The sequence below is a fragment of the Periplaneta americana genome, chromosome 6, assembly GCF_040183065.1.
Source record: "Periplaneta americana isolate PAMFEO1 chromosome 6, P.americana_PAMFEO1_priV1, whole genome shotgun sequence".
In the NCBI taxonomy this organism is placed as follows: Eukaryota; Metazoa; Arthropoda; class Insecta; order Blattodea; family Blattidae; genus Periplaneta; species Periplaneta americana.
Genome location: NC_091122.1, coordinates 155,689,217 through 155,710,926, shown reverse-complemented (window position 1 = coordinate 155,710,926; position 21,710 = coordinate 155,689,217). Strand labels below are relative to the sequence as shown.

Below are 21,710 nucleotides of genomic sequence, written 5' to 3'. Positions count from 1 at the left end.
CATGGCCAGCAAGGAGTCCAGACATCAACCCAATTGAACACGTGTGGTACATGTTGGGACGGCGTGTTAAGAATAGACACCGAGACCAGAATCGTTACAAGAGTTGAGGCGAGCACTTGGCGAAGAATGGGAACTTATTGCTCAAGAAGACATTGCAAACCAAATTGAGAGCATGCCAAGACGTATGGATTCAGTTATTCAAGCCAGAGGGGGGGTAATACCCGTTACTAAAAAGAGTTTTTAATGTTTAAGGCACCATAAAATGAAAAAAAACAGTTAGACCAAACGATGCCATAGTTATACGCCCTTTGTAATTTTTTGTAAATTTTCTCATCAGAGATTTTTATTTTTTTCAAATGTTGTCGTATAAGGTGCTAAATGGAACATTATTTTGTTTAAATGGGTTTTGTTTCATTTTGAAATGATTGGCAACAAAATACAAGCAAATATAGAAGTGTCCGGTTTTTTTTGTCCCTGAGTGTATATATATATATATATATATATATATATAATAACATGGTGTATAATACTGACAAATGATTGAACACTACCACTAAAATTATCAAATCTTCATACAATAAACTCAGAACTAAAAATTATCTATGAAACCTTTATCATCTACTATTAATAAATATTACTTACAACTTAACAACATTTAATAACTGTAAAAACTAACATTCAAGATATTCTTGTACTTACTTACTTACTTACTGGCTTTTAAGGAACCCGGAGGTTCATTTCCGCCCTCACATAAGCCTACCATTGGTCCCTATCCTGAGCAAGATTAATCCAGTCTCTATCATCATATCCCACCTCCCTCAAATCCATTTTAATATTATCCTCCCATCTACGTCTCGGCCTCCCCAAAGGTCTTTTCCCCTCTGGCCTCCCAACTAACACTCTATATGCATTTCTGGATTCGCCCATACGTGCTACATGCCCTGCCCATCTCAAACGTCTGGATTTAATGTTCCTAATTATGTCAGGTGAAGGATGCAATGCCTGCAGCTCTGCTTTGTGTAACTTTCTCTACTCTCCTGTAACTTCATCCCTCTTAGCCCCAAATATTTTTCTAAGAACCTTATTTTCAAAAACCCTCAATCTTTGTTCCTCTCTCAAAGTAGAGTCCAAGTTTCACAGCCATACAGAACAACCGGTAATATAACTGTTTTATAAATTCTAACTTTCAGATTTTTTGACAGCAGACTAGAAGACAAAATATTCTTGTACTGAATAAAAACAACCACCCATAAGAAATTTCTTTAATTTTTTTTTTTTAATTTAACCTCAGCATTTAAGTGTTTAATAGACCCAGGTAATTTATTAAATAAAAGTCTGCCGTTGTAATAAAAACCTTTTTTTCAAAAAGAGAACTTTTGTGTCCAAACAGGTGCAAATTAGACTTTCTTCTTGTATAGTGATTGTGAATTTGTTCATTTCTGGTAAATTTTTGGAGTTGTTTTTGGACACGAATCAAAATCTCGTATATGTAAATGCATGGTACAGTGAAAATGTTTAGAATTTTGAAATAAGATCTACAGCTTGTGCTGCTGGAAAGATTTAACATAATTCTTATGGCTTTCTTTTTAATTTGAAATATTCTGGAACAATGGTTAGATTTTCCCCAAAAAGTTATACCGTATGACAATAAAGAATTAAAGTAAGCAAAATATGAAATTCTAAGTATATCTATATTCACAGATGACCTGAGGGTGTAAATTGCAAAGCATATCTGACAGAGTTTTTTTTGATAAACAGTCAACATGTGACCCCCAATCAAGATTATTATTTATAAACACGCCAAGAAATTTAATATTCGTTGCATATGTTATTAGATCGCTTCCTATCTGGAAAGTCTACGTTGGTTATTATATTCTCATTCATGTGTGCAGCTACGCAGTTTGTTACTCTTGTGTGGCGTAATTGAAGACTGCTCTGAAATACCTAAGGATGTAACCAACACAACTATAATTCATGTATCAGGATGAAGGAAACTTATTTAATTAGACGTATATTTACTATGCAACCATTTGACTAAACGAGGATACAAGTTTATTCAGCCACTGGATGAAATAATTTGTTAGAAATAAATGCTTTAAAACTACTTTTTCCAGCTACATCACAGATTTCAAGAATTTTATGTTACATCTTTTATCTGGGGAGGTCTTCAATTGTAGTGTTTTCCGTATGACTGGAGGATTCTTATCCAGTGTATTGTGTTCTGTTCTTTTGTTCTCAGGCTCAAGTATGCCTAAAACAAAAACCAGTTAGCCATCTAAACTAAGAAGTCTACAAACTGAATTTACGAATGCCATGGTATCTTCAAATGGTCGAATACTGTCGTTTAAGTAGGCCTATTTTCTTGCGATGTTGAGAGAAGATTTCCAATATATAAATCCATCTTCAGAGATGACAGACACTCTTTATCCAGTGTCAGTTTATCACATGGGCATGGTGGGCAGCGGTCCGGGCAGCCCACAAGCAGAGGGGCCCTCATGCTAATCTATACACAGATCAGAATTTAACGTTAATTTTCCAATAACCTACCTCAACATTCAAATATCCTGCAAGCTGAAGGAGAAAGATTACAACTTATAGCTGAGAGTTGGCATGTCAGACATCCTGAAGGACAAGTCAATTATAAAGGCATTCTTTGTATAAATTTCGCAAATGTTTGTGTTGAACACTTGATCAATAATAAACAATTCATGGTAACTTCATAATGTGCACTTGCGTTCTCTGTCAGTATGATTTTCCAGCCAAGTACCGGTGTCATTTTTATGTTGAAATGTTTGTTCTCGTGTTGTATTGTCCAAACCTTTGTGATGATTAATCTTTGCTGTAGGCCTACATCATGTTTTTGTTCACGCATGATGATTATTTTTGATACACCTTGTATTGTATACAGATATTAAACAAATTTGACACATAATTTTAATGGTATAATATAATTTATTACCTATATATAGTACATAAAAATTATTATTACTGCTAGTTTATCATTAAGGAATAAGGAAAACCTATCAACTTCAACTTATATTTACTAGAAGCAAAGTCGTTGTAAATGCTTACTGGATTATGCAGTATTTAAAGCTGAATCTACACAGTTCAATTTTCCATGCTCATATGCATGCAATCTGAAAAAAATAATTAAAGAATCAATTTTAAAACGTGCATTCAATTACGATGCATGAAGATTTTGTGTTCACATGGTATGCCATTTTGAACGTTATCTTCACTATATATATATATATATATATATATATATATATATATATATATATATATATATATATATAAATCAATCTTTCATGCACTGCTTGAATGCGTAAAGTTGAAAGAAAAGTTGAACAGTGTAGATGTACCATATCTTAAGTGATGTTTGGAAAAAAAATTATGTTTTATTTAACGACGGTCGCAACTGCAGAGGTGATATCAGCATCACCAGTGTGCTGGAATTTTGTCGCATTTAAACACACTTAAATGCCATCGACCTGGGCCAGGATCGAACCTGCAACCTTGAGCATAGAAGGCCAGCACTATACCAACTACACTACCGAGGCCGACGTGATGTTTGGATCCTGTGTCTCAACTCTTATATTCAATTATTATCGACGAATTTTGCCTTCTAGTGTTCTGAACTAAACCTGGAAATGCAACGAGTAGCTCTGAGGAGGATGTATTTTAAATTGCATTAGCGTTGGAAGAATAAAAAACAAAATAAACTTCGCGTCAACTATTTATTTATGTTTTCAATATAACCACGATTGGAAGGCCTTGCAATTGATATATTGTCATGAGTCCATGACTTTCTTTATTTTGATCGTGGTCCGTAAGGAAATCTGTCTAGAATTACGAACACTCAGAATGAATCAGTTAACATTGACCCTCGAAGTGCGTGAAACACTTTGTTAGAAAAGTGATAATAGTACTTTAGCATGTCCCATTCTTTCAACTTAACGCTAGAATTCTACAATGTTTCACGCAAGTGACAACTTCCATTTTTACGTTAAACACTGAAGAGACATTCATATAATACATGATAGCTCTTAACTCAGATACCCCAAAATTAAATAATTGATTAAATTGCGATCTTACTCGTGTTAATTATGTAAGCATGTGCGGCTTATAGCTGTTTCGGTGCTACTTGACACCATCCTCAGAGCATTCTGTGTCTTGGCGCCATCTCAACTTCTCTGCCTGTTGTGTGGGTGCGTTCGTGTGATGAAGAGTTGTGTCAAATAGTGTGTGTGTTCTGAAATTGATCTGTGTGTTGGGAATTTGATTAGGGCGTGTTTTAGTGTGTCTGTAGGCTCTGAGGATGGTGTCAAGTAGCACCGAAACAGCTGTAAGCCGCACATGCTTACATAATTAACACGAGTAAGATCGCCATTTAATCAATTATTTATATTCAAGTGTGGCTGCAAAAGGGTATCTGTCGGATACAGGGTGGAGAGCCATTAATCCTTCCCATAGAAGGCTTTAAGGAACCAACCTGGACAAATACCCAATGTCCCATCCCTACCTTCCCGTGGTGCAGCTGTTAGTAAGCATAATTTTACAAGCTGAACTAAAGGGAGGGGCTACTCATCAATTAGCACTGGTCAGCTTGATGAGTTAATGACTGAATTTGGTATAATTTTCCTCTATTCAATACCTAATTCCCTCTTTACCCTTTCCTACCCAGTCCTCTGACTGAACTCTTACTTTCTTCGACCCCGACGGCATTAGAGCATTCGAGGCCTAGGGGTTCATTTCACTTTCCTTCCTCCTCTTTCTACTTTTCTGTTCCTAGTGCTGATCTGCTATGGCACTAAAGTCATCCTCCAGTGGCTTAAGGAGGGAAAGCTGTGATCAACAAGATCTCCCAGCTAGGTCCAATGGACCCGTCGACCAACAGCAGGTGTGGTCCTCCAGACATTCTGGGGGTTGTGTGTGAATGAAGTAGTTACCAAAACGTTAAAATATGGTGTTCACTTAAATCGGCTACAACTTGCCATTTTCACTCCAATATGAAATGAGTACCATTAAGGTAAAATTATCCGGAGATAAAACAGTCCCCCACTCGGATCTCTGGGCGGGGACTACTTTAATGGTACAGAACCAACTAAACATCTTTCAATGGAATGCTGGCGGTATAACATCAGCTAATTCCCGATTTACCACGAAAATCGTCTGTAGCTGCATTTAGATTTGCAACAGGCCATGACTGTTTGGCCAAGCATCTGCATAGAATTGGAATATATCAGTCTCCTAACTGTCCACTGTGTAACTCAAATCAAGAAATGGATTCAGAACATCTCAAAATCTGTGCGTCAGTGGCTAACCATGACAATATCTTTGAAACATATTGGAGTGCAAGAGGTCAAATGACTTTATTTGATGGCGAAGTTGAAGCCATTTATACATCACTTCAAAATGTATTTGTTTGGCTAAACCAGTGCAAAAGCATAGTCATCCTGTCTGACTCCAAAGCTGCAATCCAGTCCATCAGCTCAACTACATCCCCTAAAATGGAAAAAGTAAAAGAAATTCATTGCATGGTAAAACAAATTCAAATGCTAAATAAAAAAGTGGTCTTCCAATGGATCCCGGCCCACTGTGGACTGAACGGTAACGAGAAAGCAGATATGTTAGCAAAGAAAGGAACTTGTATCAACTTAAAAACAAATTTCAAGTTCCCATATGAATCAATAAAGCGAGTCATAAAAAGAATAAGTTACAGCGAACAGGCAAAACATCAAAATTCAAAATGGAAAGAATCATTCAAAGATCCAAAACTAATTCCTGATCTACCTCGAAAATCTGCCGTGGCCATGTTTAGATTGATTACTGGTCATGATTGCCTCAGTAAACACCTCCATCGTATTGGAGTACTGAATTCACCTAAATGCTTACTGTGCACCAGAGAAGAGGACATGGAGATGGAGCACCTGGCTAATTGTGAAACTCTTAGCACATTTGTGGACCTTCCATCAAAATATTGGGAAGCAAGAAGGATGATGACTTCATTGTTAAATCCAGAGCATTAGATACACACACACACACACACACACACACACACACTTTATTGTCAAACGCTTGGCATTAGAAAACAACAACAACATATTCAAGTGTTAAAAGTAGTGTACGAAAGATTCAACATGAACCCCAAAATTGATGATAAGTCCCGTTTTTTATATCAGCGCATCAGTTTACGACTTTATTTTGTGTTATATTATCTATCACACGTTTTTCACTTTATGTCTGAACAACGAACAAGAAGCAGACAATGTGATCAGTGCTGTAATGGCTTTCAATACTGTTGGGCCTTGAAAACCGTAGAGTTCATGGGCTACTCCTGATGTTATGGGACTTACGAGATGAGATAACGAAAACATACTCTGTGCACAACCAACTAACGATCCCATCTGATCTGCAGATGTCCTTTGCAGGATTATCTCCGATATTGTAATTCTTAGAAGTGAGTAAGTAGCACTTATCAGCATAAAACAAGTAATCATGAGAGACAAATTAGACGTGATGCAAAGGAGGAGGAACGGAAACACGAAGAGTATGCAGGCATGAAGCGTTCTTTTGGCATGGGTTCCATCATTCTTGTATAATCTGCTGATTAAACCTGTCAGAGAACTCGCTGCAACGCCAACCACTGCCATTAAAGACATAGTGTATCCAATCCATGTAGGACTAAGATTGTGCACTTCTTTTAGAATAATAACGACGTTCTGGTAATGTAGACTGAGAGTGACGTCAGAAAAAAATTTTAAAAGAAATACATCCCAGTACAACTTCCAGTTTATATTCAACAGCTCTGATACTGCTTGAAAAATTTCATAACGTGGAGAGACTTCTTTCAATCTTGAAGTAGACTTTATGTCCGCTTTATCATTACTTCTTCTTTCTGAGGAATTAATATTTTCTGTTGTAGACGGTGTAGATGGATGACGAACATCATATTCTTCAGCAGTATTTTTATTCTTCTTGTTACTTGATGGTTGTATGTTTGGTATTAAAATATATACCAGTACTGTAAAAAGAGAAAATTTAATGTAACACATTTATATATTAGCAACTTCTTAAATTTCAGATTTTTTCTCAGAAGCAGTGAAAAGATGATAAGATGATTATGCAGCAATATACAAGGGCATTGGAGTCAAGATGTCCCCCTTACCAAGAAAACTGGTTGGAGGGCAGGAATGATGCAAGTTCTGGCATTAAGCCACCTGCTAATATGATAGATTCAAGTCAATATTCAGTGTGTCTCTATTGTGCGCGTTTGTGTTGTGATGTACAGTATAGAACAACGCATTTTTATATGCAAGAGTTTCGTGAAATATCGTGGAGTCTCTATTGTGTGCGTTTGTGTTGTGATGTACAGTATAGAACAACGCATTTTTATATGCAAGAGTTTCGTGAAATATCGTGGAGTCTCTATTGTGCGCGTTTGTGTTGTGATGTACAGTATAGAACAACGCATTTTTATATGCAAGAGTTTCGTGAAATATCGTGGAGTCTCTATTGTGTGCGTTTGTGTTGTGATGTACAGTATAGAACAACGCATTTTTATATGCAAGAGTTTCGTGAAATATCGTGGAGTCTCTATTGTGTGCGTTTGTGTTGTGATGTACAGTATAGAACAATGCATTTTTATATGCAAGAGTTTCGTGAAATATCGTGGAATCTCTATTGTGCGCGTTTGTGTTGTGATGTACAGTATAGAACAACGCATTTTTATATGCAAGAGTTTCGTGAAATATCGTGGAGTCTCTATTGTGTGCGTTTGTGTTGTGATGTACAGTATAGAACAACGCATTTTTATATGCAAGAGTTTCGTGAAATATCGTGGAGTCTCTATTGTGTGCGTTTGTGTTGTGATGTACAGTATAGAACAACGCATTTTTATATGCAAGAGTTTCGTGAAATATCGTGGAATCTCTATTGTGCGCGTTTGTGTTGTGATGTACAGTATAGAACAACGCATTTTTATATGCAAGAGTTTCGTGAAATATCGTGGAGTCTCTATTGTGTGCGTTTGTGTTGTGATGTACAGTATAGAACAACGCATTTTTATATGCAAGAGTTTCGTGAAATATCGTGGAATCTCTATTGTGCGCGTTTGTGTTGTGATGTACAGTATAGAACAACGCATTTTTATATGCAAGAGTTTCGTGAAATATCGTGGAATCTCTATTGTGCGCGTTTGTGTTGTGATGTACAGTATAGAACAACGCATTTTTATATGCAAGAGTTTCGTGAAATATCGTGGAATCTCTATTGTGTGCGTTTGTGTTGTGATGTACAGTATAGAACAACGCATTTTTATATGCAAGAGTTTCGTGAAATATCGTGGAATCTCTATTGTGCGCGTTTGTGTTGTGATGTACAGTATAGAACAACGCATTTTTATATGCAAGAGTTTCGTGAAATATCGTGGAATCTCTATTGTGCGCGTTTGTGTTGTGATGTACAGTATAGAACAACGCATTTTTATATGCAAGAGTTTCGTGAAATATCGTGGAATCTCTATTGTGCGCGTTTGTGTTGTGATGTACAGTATAGAACAACGCATTTTTATATGCAAGAGTTTCATGAAATATCGTGGAGTCTCTATTGTGTGCGTTTGTGTTGTGATGTACAGTATAGAACAACGCATTTTTATATGCAAGAGTTTCATGAAATATCGTGGAGAACGTGTTGCTGTAAATTCAGACGTTTCCCCAATGGTCCTGTGCCAAACAAGAAAACAATATACAGACTCGTAAAGAAATGTAATGAGACAGGCTAGGTTCAAAATAAGAAGCATCAAGTGAATAAACGAATCTTAACTGAGGAAACTGAGATGAAATAGGTTTTCGATTAGAACGAAGTCCTCGGAAATCTTTGCGCAGATTAGCCCAGGAAGTAGGGGTGTCAGAAACCTCAGTTCAATACGCCACTAGACTAGATGGCATTTCGGAAGGCAGTCGGCTGCTATATGCACCGTAGCATTTCTGATATGTGATGTCACAAGCTTGTACCAATCGGAATCAGTCTATAACAAGTACTTCCTGAATGCGTTTGTTCACGTGTGAGTGTTTCAATGCATTGAATAAGTAAAACTAACATTTACTGTGTGTGAGATAAATAAATGGAATAAGAGAGTGTAAAAAGACAAGTATTGCACAAGCAGGCGCGGAAAATAGTGTTTAAGGTGTATAATTATTTTAAAAACGTTGACGAGCAGAATGCTGCCAGCCATCTTGATGCTGACTGCAACGTTGCCAACGTGCAAGAAACGACTGCAGAAGTATGTGTTGTGGGATTGAGAACCGTGCAAAGAATATTGTTAGTGAAGGAAGAGGGTTTGTTTGGTGTCATGCTTACAGCAATCAATGGCTAAGGTCATTATTGTCTTTTGATAATTTAAATTCTCTCCTACGCTATTTGTATTGCACGTGTGTGTGAAGTACGATGTGGCAATATTGTACGCTGCCTTGCTCTATCTATCTGTCTCTCTCGACGTAAACGCTAGCAGACTAACGCCTTCCGAATTGCTGTCGACCCTAAATTGTTGAAGTTAAAACCATACAAAATTCGTGTAGTGCATTCCATAATTGAGAATGAACTTCATAAATTATTCGAGAATGTCCTGAAGTGATGTCAAGCTTGCTTGAATGCCGAAGGTAACCATTTCCAGCAATTACTATAATAAGATAAGTCTTTTATTTCAGTATTATGAGTTTTATTTTGCCGCAAATTATGGTCAACGTTTGGCGAGAGACGGACGACCCGAGTAGCATACGCAGGCCGTGCACCACCAGTAGTGAGTGGACATCTTGGCTCGAACACTCTGTAGAATGGTAATAATACAGAAAACTGATATTATAAAAAATTGGGAATTTAATGAAGCTTTCAGGTTTTGCTGCCTGAGTTTAGACAGTGCAACATTATTTAGCATTTATTACAAAGACACCTACTCTACTGGATTTATTTTATGTGTAACAGACGCTGTGAATATAATTTTCTGTATCTAACCATGGAAAATATCTGAATAATAATAATAATACGTAATTTAGTTGGGCTTCTAAGCAGTGCACATATTCAATTTTAGATTAGATCTGATGCAGTTTGCATTCAATGCTTAGTGATTATAGCATAAACTTCAGTTGGCGTTGTATATGCGAGATAATGGTGTATATATTATAATGTTTTGATGTGTTACAATTGAGGACCGTTTTTGCAGAACTTGCTAACTGTAAAAACTAAATTTTATAGGAAACACAAAAAACTGAAATAACTGCAAGTTTTGCTATAGCTCTCACATAGCAGAAAGCGAGTTTTGAAAAAACGATCACACTTTGACACACTACTGTGAAGGAAATAATAAGATTTTCCTAAGAAGCCTTTAGCATCATGTAGAGGCCTGTCTTATGTTAACTAATCCACCAAAATCTCAATTTTGAAAATTTTGCAGTTAGCAAGTTTTGCAAAAACGGTCCTCAATTCATAATGGAGTGCTAGTGAAATCATAATAAGAAGAAAGGTAAGAATTTCACTCCTACAATTGATTGGAGTTCCCCATAACTTCACTTTTTGCTATATTGCTAGAAAAAAATGTATATAATATATATTTATGTATGTTCATTTTTATAAAAGAAAAACTAAAATTTATTCTTGCAATATATGTAATTGATTATACAAATCTAAATTCTGATGCAGAAAATTTGACGAACATGTATGTAAGAGTAAAATATTTAAAGATGAATAATTAGTAAATACATCAGTTTTAATGATTTACTATATTAGGGTACTATTCTTCAAACCTTGGGCCCTCCAAATTGCTTTTCTTTCATTCTAACACGTTTAAGATGCGCAATACTGCTATGAAATTTCCACACACATTTTTTTTTTTCGTCAAATTGGAAAAAAATTCCAAATTTGATTACTCTCTTCCTTTAATATTAATTTTACGTTACTTGTGTAGCCTATGTATACTTACCAAAATTGATAATAGATACAAATGCAATTATGGAGCAGACATGTTGGAAGCCATTGTCATATTCTATTAAATGTCCACCAATTATGGGCCCAATAATGAAGCCCAGTCCTCCAAAAGAAGCAAAGTGACCTTGAACTTCTGATTGTTTGTCAGAGGGAACCACTCCAGCCAGCAATGATCCACATAGCACTTGTGTGTGTTCAGATATACCTGCAAAGGAAACATAGGTGCTGAAAAACAATAAAACTTTCATGTCAGTGTTACTGATTTTTAAATGTTAGAACATTCGACTGTATAGAATATTTCCTTTACTGTCAATTAACATTTTACAGGGAAGTTATATTTAAATCAACTGATGAGTTATTATAATAAATTATAATTACATCATGTTGCTTTCATTGTATTACACGATTAGTATAACTGAGGACTATTTTTGCAAAACTTGCTAACTGCAAAAACTAAATTTTATAGGAAACACAAAAAACTGAAATAACTGCAAGTTTTGCTATAGCTCTCACATAGCAGAAAGCAAGTTTTGAAAAAACGATCACACTTTGACACACTACTGTGAAGGAAATAATATTTTCCTAAGAAGCCTTTAGCATCATGTAGAGGCCTGTCTTCTGTTAGCTAATCCACCAAAATCTCGATTTTGAAAATTTTGCAGTTAGCAAGTTTTGCAAAAAACAGTCCTCAATTCTCGTAACAAGTGATAAATAATGAACCATTTATCTCAAAGGACTAAATTGGACTTATATTATTAGGCTTCGGATAATGAAGAATACCACTTTGAAACTAGTCAGCCAGGTAAAATTCCTCATATTAATCAAGCAATCAATCAATCAATCAATCTTCTTAATGTATCCAGCTGTTTGCTGACAACATAAAGTCCACTATAGTCCACTGTAGTCTATTCAGTTGTTGTTTTTCACGAGAAATGAGGGGTATTTTGATCGGTGTTCATTATAGATGCATATTGCTAGTAGCCAGAGTTGGGGTGTTGTCAATATATACCTCAGGACTGTGTCTTCTGCAACTGGTACTGATGATTTTAATTTACTTCTTTTGTGGTTTATGGATGGACAGTAAATATAGAAGAATGTGTTCCAGATCTTCATCATGATTATTACACCACAGACAAGTAGGATTATCAGAAATGTGAAATTGGTGTAGGTACAATTGAGTGACAATGTGACCTGTTCTGGCTCTTGTTAAAAATGTTTGAACATGTCTGGGCAAGTTTTTGCACATTTCCAGGTCATTTGGTTTCTTTTGTACAGAATGTAAAAGTTTTCCTTTGTCAGAAGAGAGCCAATTGTTGATCCATAGGTTTATAAAATGAGACTTTACTGAAGCAAAAGCACTGGATAGAGATTTCACTTGAAGAGGTCTCATATTAACACAGTAAAGAAGTTACAAAGTTATCGGTGATTATATTAATTAACAACAGTACGGTATGCTAATGTTTTCTCTTTATTTTTGGGCTGCATTTCTTTCTATTGAAGTCCACACCTGTGGAGTAACGGTCAGCGCGTCTGGCTGCAAAACCAGGTGGCCCGGGTTCGAATCCCAGTCGGGGCAAGTTACCTGGTTGAGGTTTTTTCCGGGGTTTTCCCTCAACCCAATACGAGCAAATGCTGGGTAACTTTCGGTGCTGGACCCCGGACTCATTTCACTGGCATTATCACCTTCATTTCATTCAGACGCTAAATAACCTTAGATGTTGATACAGCGTCGTAAAATAACCCAATAAAATAAATCTTTCTATTGAATAATATAGGCCTACAAGATGGAAACAAGTTTGTACAGTTAAGCTCAAAAAATGTTTGTAAAATAATTCATTACAATCATTCAAGAAATTTAGAAAATATGAAGGGACATCACAATAGTTTCTTTTGGAATGGGAATGCAATGATCAGAAATTATGACATTCTTGTAGTTTTGTTTCATATTGGAAATAGTCTCATTTCGGAATATAGTGATGAAGTCAGGGAGGAATTTCCCGCGGAAACTAAAAATTTCCACTCCCATGCATCAGTGATCGTTCATTGTATAATTTATTGATGGTTACTTACTTAAAGCTTTTAAAGAACCCGGAGGTTCATTGCCACCCTCAAATAAGCCTGACATTGGTTGCTATTCTGAGCAAGATTAATCCAGTCTCTGCCATCATATCCCACCTCCCTCAAATCCATTTTTATATTATTCTCCTATCTACGTCTTGGCCTCCCCAAAGATATTATTCCCTCCAGCCTCCAAACTAACACTCTATATGTATTTCTGGATTCGCCCATACATGCTACATGCCCTGCCCATCTCAAACGTCTGGATTTAATGTTCCTAATTATGTCAGGTGAAGAATAAAATGCATACAGTTCTGCGTTATGTAACTTTCTCCATTATCCTGTAACTTCATCCCTCTTAGCCCCAAATATTTTCCTAAGCACCTTATTCTCAAAACCCTTAACGACTGTTCCCCTCTCAAAGTGAGAGTCCAAGTTTCACAACCATACAGAAGAACCGGTAATATAACTGTTTTATAAATTCTAACTTTCAGGTTTTTTGAGAGCAGACTAGATGATAAAAGCTTCTCAACCGAATAATAACAGGCATTTCCCATATTTATTCTGTGTTTAATTTCCTCCCGAGTGTCATTTATATTTGTTACTGTTGCTCCAAGATATTTGAATTTTGCACCTCTTCAAAGGATAAATTCCCAGTTTTGTATTATATAGTTATGATTACCTTGAAAAAACCTTGCTATGAAGATAAGTGGAAAAGTTGTAGCAGCACCCAATACAAAATAAAAGGTAGATGAAACGAGTAATGTGAGCTGCAGAACAGAACGATGACCTCTAATGTCACTCCAACTGCCCTGAAATATAAAATAACATCATTCTCTTCAATAAAATTGTGAAACTAAAACAATTAAAAAGATTAAAGTATGAAGCTGTGAGTTAGATTAGCCAGTTGAAAATTATTTAGAAGAGAAAATGAATTATATCACAAACTGGTACTAAACCCTTAAAGAAAATACTCGACTTAACATACAATAAGCGAGGAAAAATGCAAAAAAACAAAAAAAAAAAAAAAAAACGGAATGGTTAGGAGACTAAGTACAGAGAGTAATATAGTATTAAGTGAAAGACATTGATTGTGTAGCAAGCATTCAGACATGGACGAATTATTATTAGCATAATTGAATATTTTTATGATATACTTTTACAAAATTTGACTTCTCAATTTAGACTACAGTTGACATTTTTATATATACTTCTGTGTACTATAATGATAGAAATGTGCAGAAATGTTAGTTGTAGTTTAAATTGAAGAGTTAAATTTTGTAAAAATATTCCATAAAAATCGTCAATTTTGCTAATAATTTGTCCACGTCTGTAGTACCATTTAGAAAGAATGGCGTAATTTGAGTGATATGAACTAAAATAATACCGTGCATAGGGTTTCCAACTGTCCAGGATGTCCCAGAGGAAATTTTTGCTTCACTAAGATGGCAAAAATTCCGGAATTGGAATAATTTTCTATTAGCAACAGTTTTCGAGCATGGGTGTGGTAGACAGAAAGAAGATTGAGTCAAGTGCATCTCTTCTTTCTGACAAAGCTTTACAAAATCCTTCAAATTGATATAATTTTGGATTGTTAGTTTCTTTTTTTAAATATTTTTTTTATTTGAAAATTCTACCTACATGGAGTGACCTAGAAATCTTAGTTAATGGTCTTCAGCTCAGTATCCATGTAAATAACCTGCAAAAACAAATTTTCATTCCAAAAATGTCACTACTGGTAGATACTCTCAATAAAGATGACTGAAAAAAATTGTCTTTTTATTTTTAACTCCTGAATATATGGAACTTTTAAAACTAATTTCTTTTGTTTGTCAACGCCTATTGTTAGGCCTAATATGAGATGATTTTTAGTTTTAGTTTACAGACTACATAAGCAGACTAAGTGATAGGGTAATCAGATGAAAGCAGAATTCCAGGTGAAACTAAATTTCAATATGTGACATAATGAGGTCTATGACTATGTTAAAAATAGGCCATATGTGTAAAGAAAGCCGGATTTCGAGATAAATACATGTTTAAAAATTTAATTGCGATATCTGACAATACTAGTGTCAGTTGCTAAAAGTTATCAAATCAAAATGTTGATGCTTGTGACTACCAGAACATATTAACTCTTAATTTGCTGTTTACCAATTTTGACAATTTAAAAAGTGACCAAATTAGTTTGACTTAAAATTTGAAATGTGATTTGGATGTATGCTAAGATAATCAACATTAAATGAGAAGCACGTCACCAAACATCGTAAGATGAAGATTACATTTGAGAAGCATCGTTTCAAATCGTATTAAGTCCAATATAGAATTTTTTTTACACGAATGACGAAAAACTGAATTACCGGTACTCGTAAACTGGACAAGTTTTCAAAACACTACACAAAACAATTTTTAAGTACTTGTTTCACAGTTTACAAATATGACGACTTGGAACCATCAGACTTCACAGCATGAAAGATAAAGAAGTAGAAAGTAACAACTTCAATTTCGTCCACTGTTGGACTTAATACGTTTTGAAACGATGCTCCTCAAATTAAAGTTAAGTTTTTTATTGGAGTTGCTAAATGTACAACATAGGCAGCATATGTCCTGATGACACATTTTTTTTTCCGTGGCATAGAATCTTATGGGAGGGTTACCAACATTGTTTACGAGAATTGTGTTAGTGTTTATCATTTAAGTGTAGGCCCTACTGGTATTTTTGTAACAGATTTATAATTAAAAAAAATATGTCAATTTTGAATACTAGTTAGAACAGAAAAATAAATAGGAACTCAGACTGTTCTCGCCTTCATTAATTCTTATGAAGTCGTTCAGAAATAGAAATATAGTTTTGAGTATTCCACCATGTCCTGAAATTTAACATTTCGAACATTTCGGAAATAAGCTTAGACTCATACAGGTTCCATCATCAGAGCAGATAGGCAAGACCAAAGGGATCGCCTATTCTGTTGGGTATATAATTTTTCTGGGGCACTTACAAACCAACACACATATTTCTGCATTGTTATCAATCTCAATTAAAACATTTATTACACATGCAGGATGTATACAGTGTTTTTAGTCACATTGTGTATTCTGATTACAACAATACGTACTATAATTGGGCTGGAAACTAGCTGCACTCCTGAATACAGAGATCCCAAGACTCCAATAGAGAAGTAAGACAATCCTAAAGACCTCAGGTGATCAACCATTAGAGGTAGATACAAACTGCAGGCAAGCATATCCTGAAATTAATGTCATAAATATTGTAACAAAAGACAAACAAACAACAAATAAATTCGGAATATGTATGATAAGTCTTTCTTGTGTTAAATTTTAATGTACCTTGTGTTAACAAGTTTCGACCTATTTTGGGTCATCTTCAGAACTGGTCGTTGTTGGTATTGGCGCCTCTTGTTTCCTGTGTGGGTGCGTTCGTAGTGTAGAGTCAAAGAGTGTATGTGTTTTGAAATTGAGTTGTATGTTGACAATATCATTGGGGTGTGTTTTTGTGTGTCTGTATATTTCATATTGTTCTAGTGTGTTGAGTTTCTGGCTTTTTGGTTGGATGTGTAGTATTTCCATGTCTGTGTTGATGTCTCTGTAGGTGTGGTTGGCATTTGTGATGTGTTCTGCATATGTGGAGGTGTTTTGTAATTTTATTATGGCTATGATGTGCTCTTTGTAATATGTTTGAAATGATCTGCCTGTCTGTCCTATGTAGAAGTTGTTGCAGGTGTTGCATTTGAGTTTGTATACGCCTATGTGGTTGTATTTGTTTGTGTTGTTTGTGTGTTGAGATGTTTTTGTAGGTGTTATTTGTTCTGTATGCGATGTTGTAATTTAATTTCTTGAATGAGGTTGCAGTTTTATGTGTGTTTTTGTTTTCGTATGTTAATGTGATGTATTTTTTGTGTTCTTGTGTTTGTGTTGTATTTTTCTGTTTTCTGTGCTTTTGTTTTGTCTTACGTATTATGTTGTCTATTATGTTGGGGTTGTATCCTTTTCTTGTGTTATGTATTTGATTGTGTTTAGTTTTTCTTTGTAATCCTGTTGGTTCATTGGTATGTTGAGTAGTCTGTGTACCATTATTCGGAATGCAGCTTGTTTGTATTGTGTGGGATGGTTGGATGTGTTGTGCATGTGTGTTGTCACCAACAACGACCAGTTCTGATGATGACCCAAAATAGGTCGAAACATGTTAACAAGGTACGTTAAAATTTAACACAAGAAAGACTTATCATACATATTCCGAAATGATACAGTGTTAAAAGTTGTGTAATCAAGATGAACAAATAAATATTACATGTTTGATAATATCATATTTTGAAGATTGTAGAAATACATACATTCGTATCTATGTGTGGTTTTTCAAGTACTTTTGCAGCATTCAATAGAAAACATGAAATTAAGCTGATTTTAGTTATAACATAGCAAGAAAAGACTAAATAAAATTGGAATCTCGAAAAGAATTCTGGCATGCAATTTAAAAAAAAAATTCTGTTTTGTTTACATTTCAATTCGTGATTTTACAGTCCATAAATAGGGGCACTGGAACTGGAGTTTCCACGTCTTTTGTCATTAATGAAAATTGCAACTATAGCTCTTACTACCGGTACTCTTAATATTTTTATGCTCGACCATGCCGAAATGTAGTAATTATACACCTGTTAGCAGTCCTTTAATGGACCTCATTAAAGTACACCTATTCATTAAAGTTCAGGTTTTCTACCAATCAGAAAGCAATATGAAAGCGCAAGTATCGATTATTCTCGGATATGCAATCTAAAGACAACTAGCGAAACGTCACCGAGGCTGGAAATCCAATACTGTCGCAGAAGGTTATGTTCTGTTACTATAATAATTAGCGTTAATTGTAAATAATATTCAAATAAATTCAATTTGTCATCTCGTTTTTCAATGTCTAAATCAATTTCCAGGTTATATCAAGATTAATGTTCATTTTACTCTCTAGATTATATCAAGGTCAATAACATTTGTTCCTCGGAAAAAAATCAATACTTTCGCGTCTGCGCACATCTCACAATTTACGAGATATTGCACAAGGTCACTTCCGCTCCCCAGTCAGATAAGAACAATATGAATATTTATGAATAATTTCAAGTTAGAAATATGGCCGAGCATAAAAAGTGGTATGAAACTTGCCTATAATGGTAATTAAGACGCTCGTATGAAAATTATGAAACTCGCTTGCGCTCATTTCATAAACATACTCGCGTCTTAATTACTACCATTATAGGCTCGTTCCATAATGTACTATTCGTGATGTCTAGTGTATTCTCTGATGGAGGTTAAGCACTATACCAACCCTACACTTACACCATGCTCATCTGGTGTTCGGCAGAGAAAAAGTAAAAATGTACCGTACAAACTTGACAGAATTCAGTGAACAGTCTACGAGACTATATTAAGCCTATTGGAGATAATAACCAAAGAAGTACAGTAGATGGATGATTCGTGAATTAATATAACAATAAATATATAGGCCTACACAGTGGACCAAAAAAAAAAAGACACAAAATTTAAATGGTTATATTTCAGTAGCTAATGATTGCACTTGAAAGTTTATTTCACAGTCCTTGTAGACCGGGAAAGTAATGTAATATTTAATTTTTTACCATTTATTAAACATTATTATTTTTTTTTTTATTTTTTGTAAGGCAATGCAAAATCGATCGTTTATGCCGACCTAAGCATTATGGTCTTACGAGTTCAGCAGGCAAAGTCTTTGTTGTGCTATCATCATTTGTTTTCTTTCGTTTTGAATTCTCATTTTGGGAATGTTGCTTAATGAAGACAAGATTTTCATTAAACATTTGCACCAATATGATAATTTATCTGCCCGTCATATTATAAGGAACTACGCTCAGCGAGAATGGTCTATTTCAAGTGTATAACGATTAGCAAGATACGGACATGTTGTCCCTCCTGAGAGATTATTGCGTGAAAGATCGCATTTCTCAGATTCTCTGATGGTTTCCGCTGGAGTTTCAAACGAGATCTTAATCCTATGGACTATTTTGTATGGAGTCAACTACAAAAAGCAGTTACTACAAAACAAGAATTCGCAATATTGAACATATAAGACAACGCCTTCTTGAATGTTGGGACCGGCTTGATCAAAGACAGATATCCAGTGCTATTGGACAATGGAGAAGACACTTACAAATGGTTGTGCGGGCAAATGACAGTCACATAGAGCATCATTTTTAATTTTGATTATTTGGAAGATAATTAATTATTATTAATTTTACCAACATTCAGTTTCTGCATTTTGAAGTAGCCTAATAAATTCTCTTTAAAAACCACATTTTTCGCGTCATTGTGTATTGACCTCCATAAGATTTTAATTGAGTCTAAAAAAACATAATAAAAAGTCCTGCTCATCTTTAAAGTCTACTCTTTTCAACAGTGTATTCATTATAAATTAATGTTATGTATTTCCGAAAATAGAGTATTTCTAATTTGGTGCCTTTTTTTTTTTTGGCCCACTGTGTATAAATGTATGTTTAACATGAGTTTAATATATAAATTCCTTCCTTCCTTTTTTTTTTTTAATAGAACTTTGAACATGTATTTATATTGCGCGATTGTCACGATGGCCATGACTGGACCGATATAACCATGTGACTCCAATTCGCGCGGCATTTACTACACTGAATCGTGTGTGTGTTGACTGTTGTGTATTCAATGTCAGCATACTGATTCTCATGCGGCAATCTATACGTCTCATCTTCTTCGTGGCTTCAATATTTTGTCTGGATGCGTGTAATATTGAACTTACCATTACTACAGCGACTGATTCTAAACAATACAATTAGGCTAAATTGCTTAAGCGCGAATGGCTTGTTCTGGGCAGCAAAAAAGCCTCACCCTCCATGAACTAAGTGGCATGAAAAGAGATATTATAACATTGTGTTAATTATTGTGTGTATATAGGCCTATTATATAATCAAGAAAGTAAGGATAATAAAATATTATGAGAACGATATTGAACAATGAATAATATGCAGTCTCGATAATTTATTTCACGAACTCCTATGAAAACACGCTTTAAATGCATGAGACCTATCAATGATCTCTCCAAGATTCGAAATTCGGACCTCCTCTATAGGTACACAACACTAATTTCAGCCTATAGCAAGTGTATAAAAAAGATAACTTTCTGTTATGGATATTGTCATCCCTATAGTACCTTGCTGTTTCTTTTAGTATAAGATTTGAGTAAGAAATTAATCCTTGTGTACGTACCAGACATCCTACTACGTACAAAGCCTTCAATGCCGACTGATCAGCCATTGCCACAACTCTACTCGCTTATAGCAGGGAGACAGGTACAAGTATAACAACCAAGGCACTCGTAATTCATATCAAACCTCTTGTCACGTCTTTATCTGCTCGTAAATTGCAGATGTTACGTATTGTAGCCCAAGAACGCTCTGTCATTGTGCGGTCACTGTTTCTCAAGCTGTGGAACACGATCGCGTTCCTCTTCACTCAGCAAACGACAAATCCGGCACCGACGCTCATTGAAAACCTGCACAAGGTTGCATCCTTGAAGTAGTTATTACTTCGTGAATGACGGAATTGTCTTTCTAGAGCAGGGATGAGAAAACTGAGGTCCGCGAATCATTTACGGCCATCAAGACTGTTTTTACTGTCCAACGGCAAATAAATGCTTTATTATGCATTTCATTCGTTTCACAACAGTTCAGCCTATTAGGCGAGTATTCTAATTTTAACTTGTGTATGGTCTATTCCATATGAAATCGATCAGTAAAAAAACCTCGCATTTTTTATACTCTAATTTTTTCCCTATTTATACAAGGTGCCGAGGAGAGTGCATTTTCGAAAATATACTATCGAAAGTCAAACGGTTTTCGTATTATTGGGCGACAAATTTAGCGTATTTTATAAAAACAAACCTTTTTCAGCGCTCAGAACTCTGGAACTGTTTACTGCAGAACATTGAACGGGAGCTTATTTTGAAGCTGACTATGGTAGGTTATGTTAAGAAGTAATCCTTATTTTTATTGTACACAGAGAGACAGATAATCTGAGTTTACTTAGTTTTAGGCTTTTTGCCCATTTGTAAAAGTGTAAAAAAATATTGAGAAAAACTTGCATTATTAAGAGAGATTCGGCATTGTTTGCTTAATGGCTCGGCAATAAGTTTCGAGGGTATTAAATAAATTATTTTCACACGCCTAGACTTGAACGGCGCAGTACCGCACGCACTGGCCGAGAGTTGAAGATAAGCGAGCGTTGGGCGTCATTTTACTCCTGTGTTTATGAAAACCTGTGCTAAAACTAGCCCAGCTATGCGCTACTATACGAAACATCACGTGTTTATGTCTCCTGGCCTTGCTTGCCTCGGCTATCTCCCGCCTCACAGTCAGCTGGTTAGTTCACGCGCGTACTATTTATTTTCTTTATTTGATATTTTCAATACTTTCTTATCAACGTGCCATCAGTAAAAAATGTGTTTATTTCTACTTTCAATGCGGAATCTAACTATATATTTTTAAAGTATTTTTTCGGTGGCAAAGGCGTCTTAATGAGGAAAAATCTGAAATTTTCCATTTCCATAAAAAGTAAGAAAATCTGTTTATATGTGAATATAAACTTTAATTTCTCAGCATCAAAAT

General features: G+C 35.3%; 1 protein-coding gene and 1 long non-coding RNA gene across 3 annotated transcripts in view; one reads left to right on the top strand and one right to left on the bottom strand.

The window, feature by feature from the left end:
- Window positions 1-2,658, top strand: part of LOC138701960 (uncharacterized) — a 93,633-nt gene extending 90,975 nt beyond the window's left edge. Inside the window, exon 6 of the long non-coding RNA XR_011332734.1 lies at window positions 2,240-2,658. This is a non-coding gene — a long non-coding RNA (uncharacterized lncRNA). The remainder of the gene's footprint in view (window positions 1-2,239) is intronic.
- Window positions 2,659-6,046: 3,388 nt separating this feature from the next.
- Window positions 6,047-20,585, bottom strand: LOC138701958 (major facilitator superfamily domain-containing protein 9-like). Of its 2 annotated transcripts, none has more exons than XM_069829351.1 (5): window positions 20,439-20,585; window positions 16,155-16,286; window positions 13,724-13,853; window positions 10,979-11,188; window positions 6,047-7,027 (listed from the first exon to the last, which is right to left on the bottom strand). In XM_069829351.1, exons 2-5 carry the CDS (start codon window positions 16,281-16,283, stop codon window positions 6,225-6,227), a joined length of 1,272 nt encoding a protein of 423 aa, XP_069685452.1. In that variant the 5' UTR covers window positions 16,284-16,286; window positions 20,439-20,585; the 3' UTR covers window positions 6,047-6,224. The 2 variants fall into 2 exon arrangements, with proteins under 2 accessions (XP_069685452.1, XP_069685451.1); XM_069829350.1 differs by having other exon boundaries at window positions 20,314-20,452.
- Window positions 20,586-21,710: the final 1,125 nt, after the last annotated feature.

Excerpts from the sequence above, each read along its gene's own strand:
- LOC138701958 (XM_069829350.1), bottom strand. The coding sequence starts at position 20,361 with ATGGCTGATCAGTCGGCATTGAAGGCTTTGTACGTAGTAGGATGTCTG. Across the intron at positions 16,287-20,313 it reads TGTACGTAGTAGGATGTCTG|GATATGCTTGCCTGCAGTTT; the intron begins GTACGTACACAA and ends CATTAATTTCAG. Across the intron at positions 13,854-16,154 it reads TAGTTTCCAGCCCAATTATA|GGCAGTTGGAGTGACATTAG; the intron begins GTACGTATTGTT and ends TTTATATTTCAG.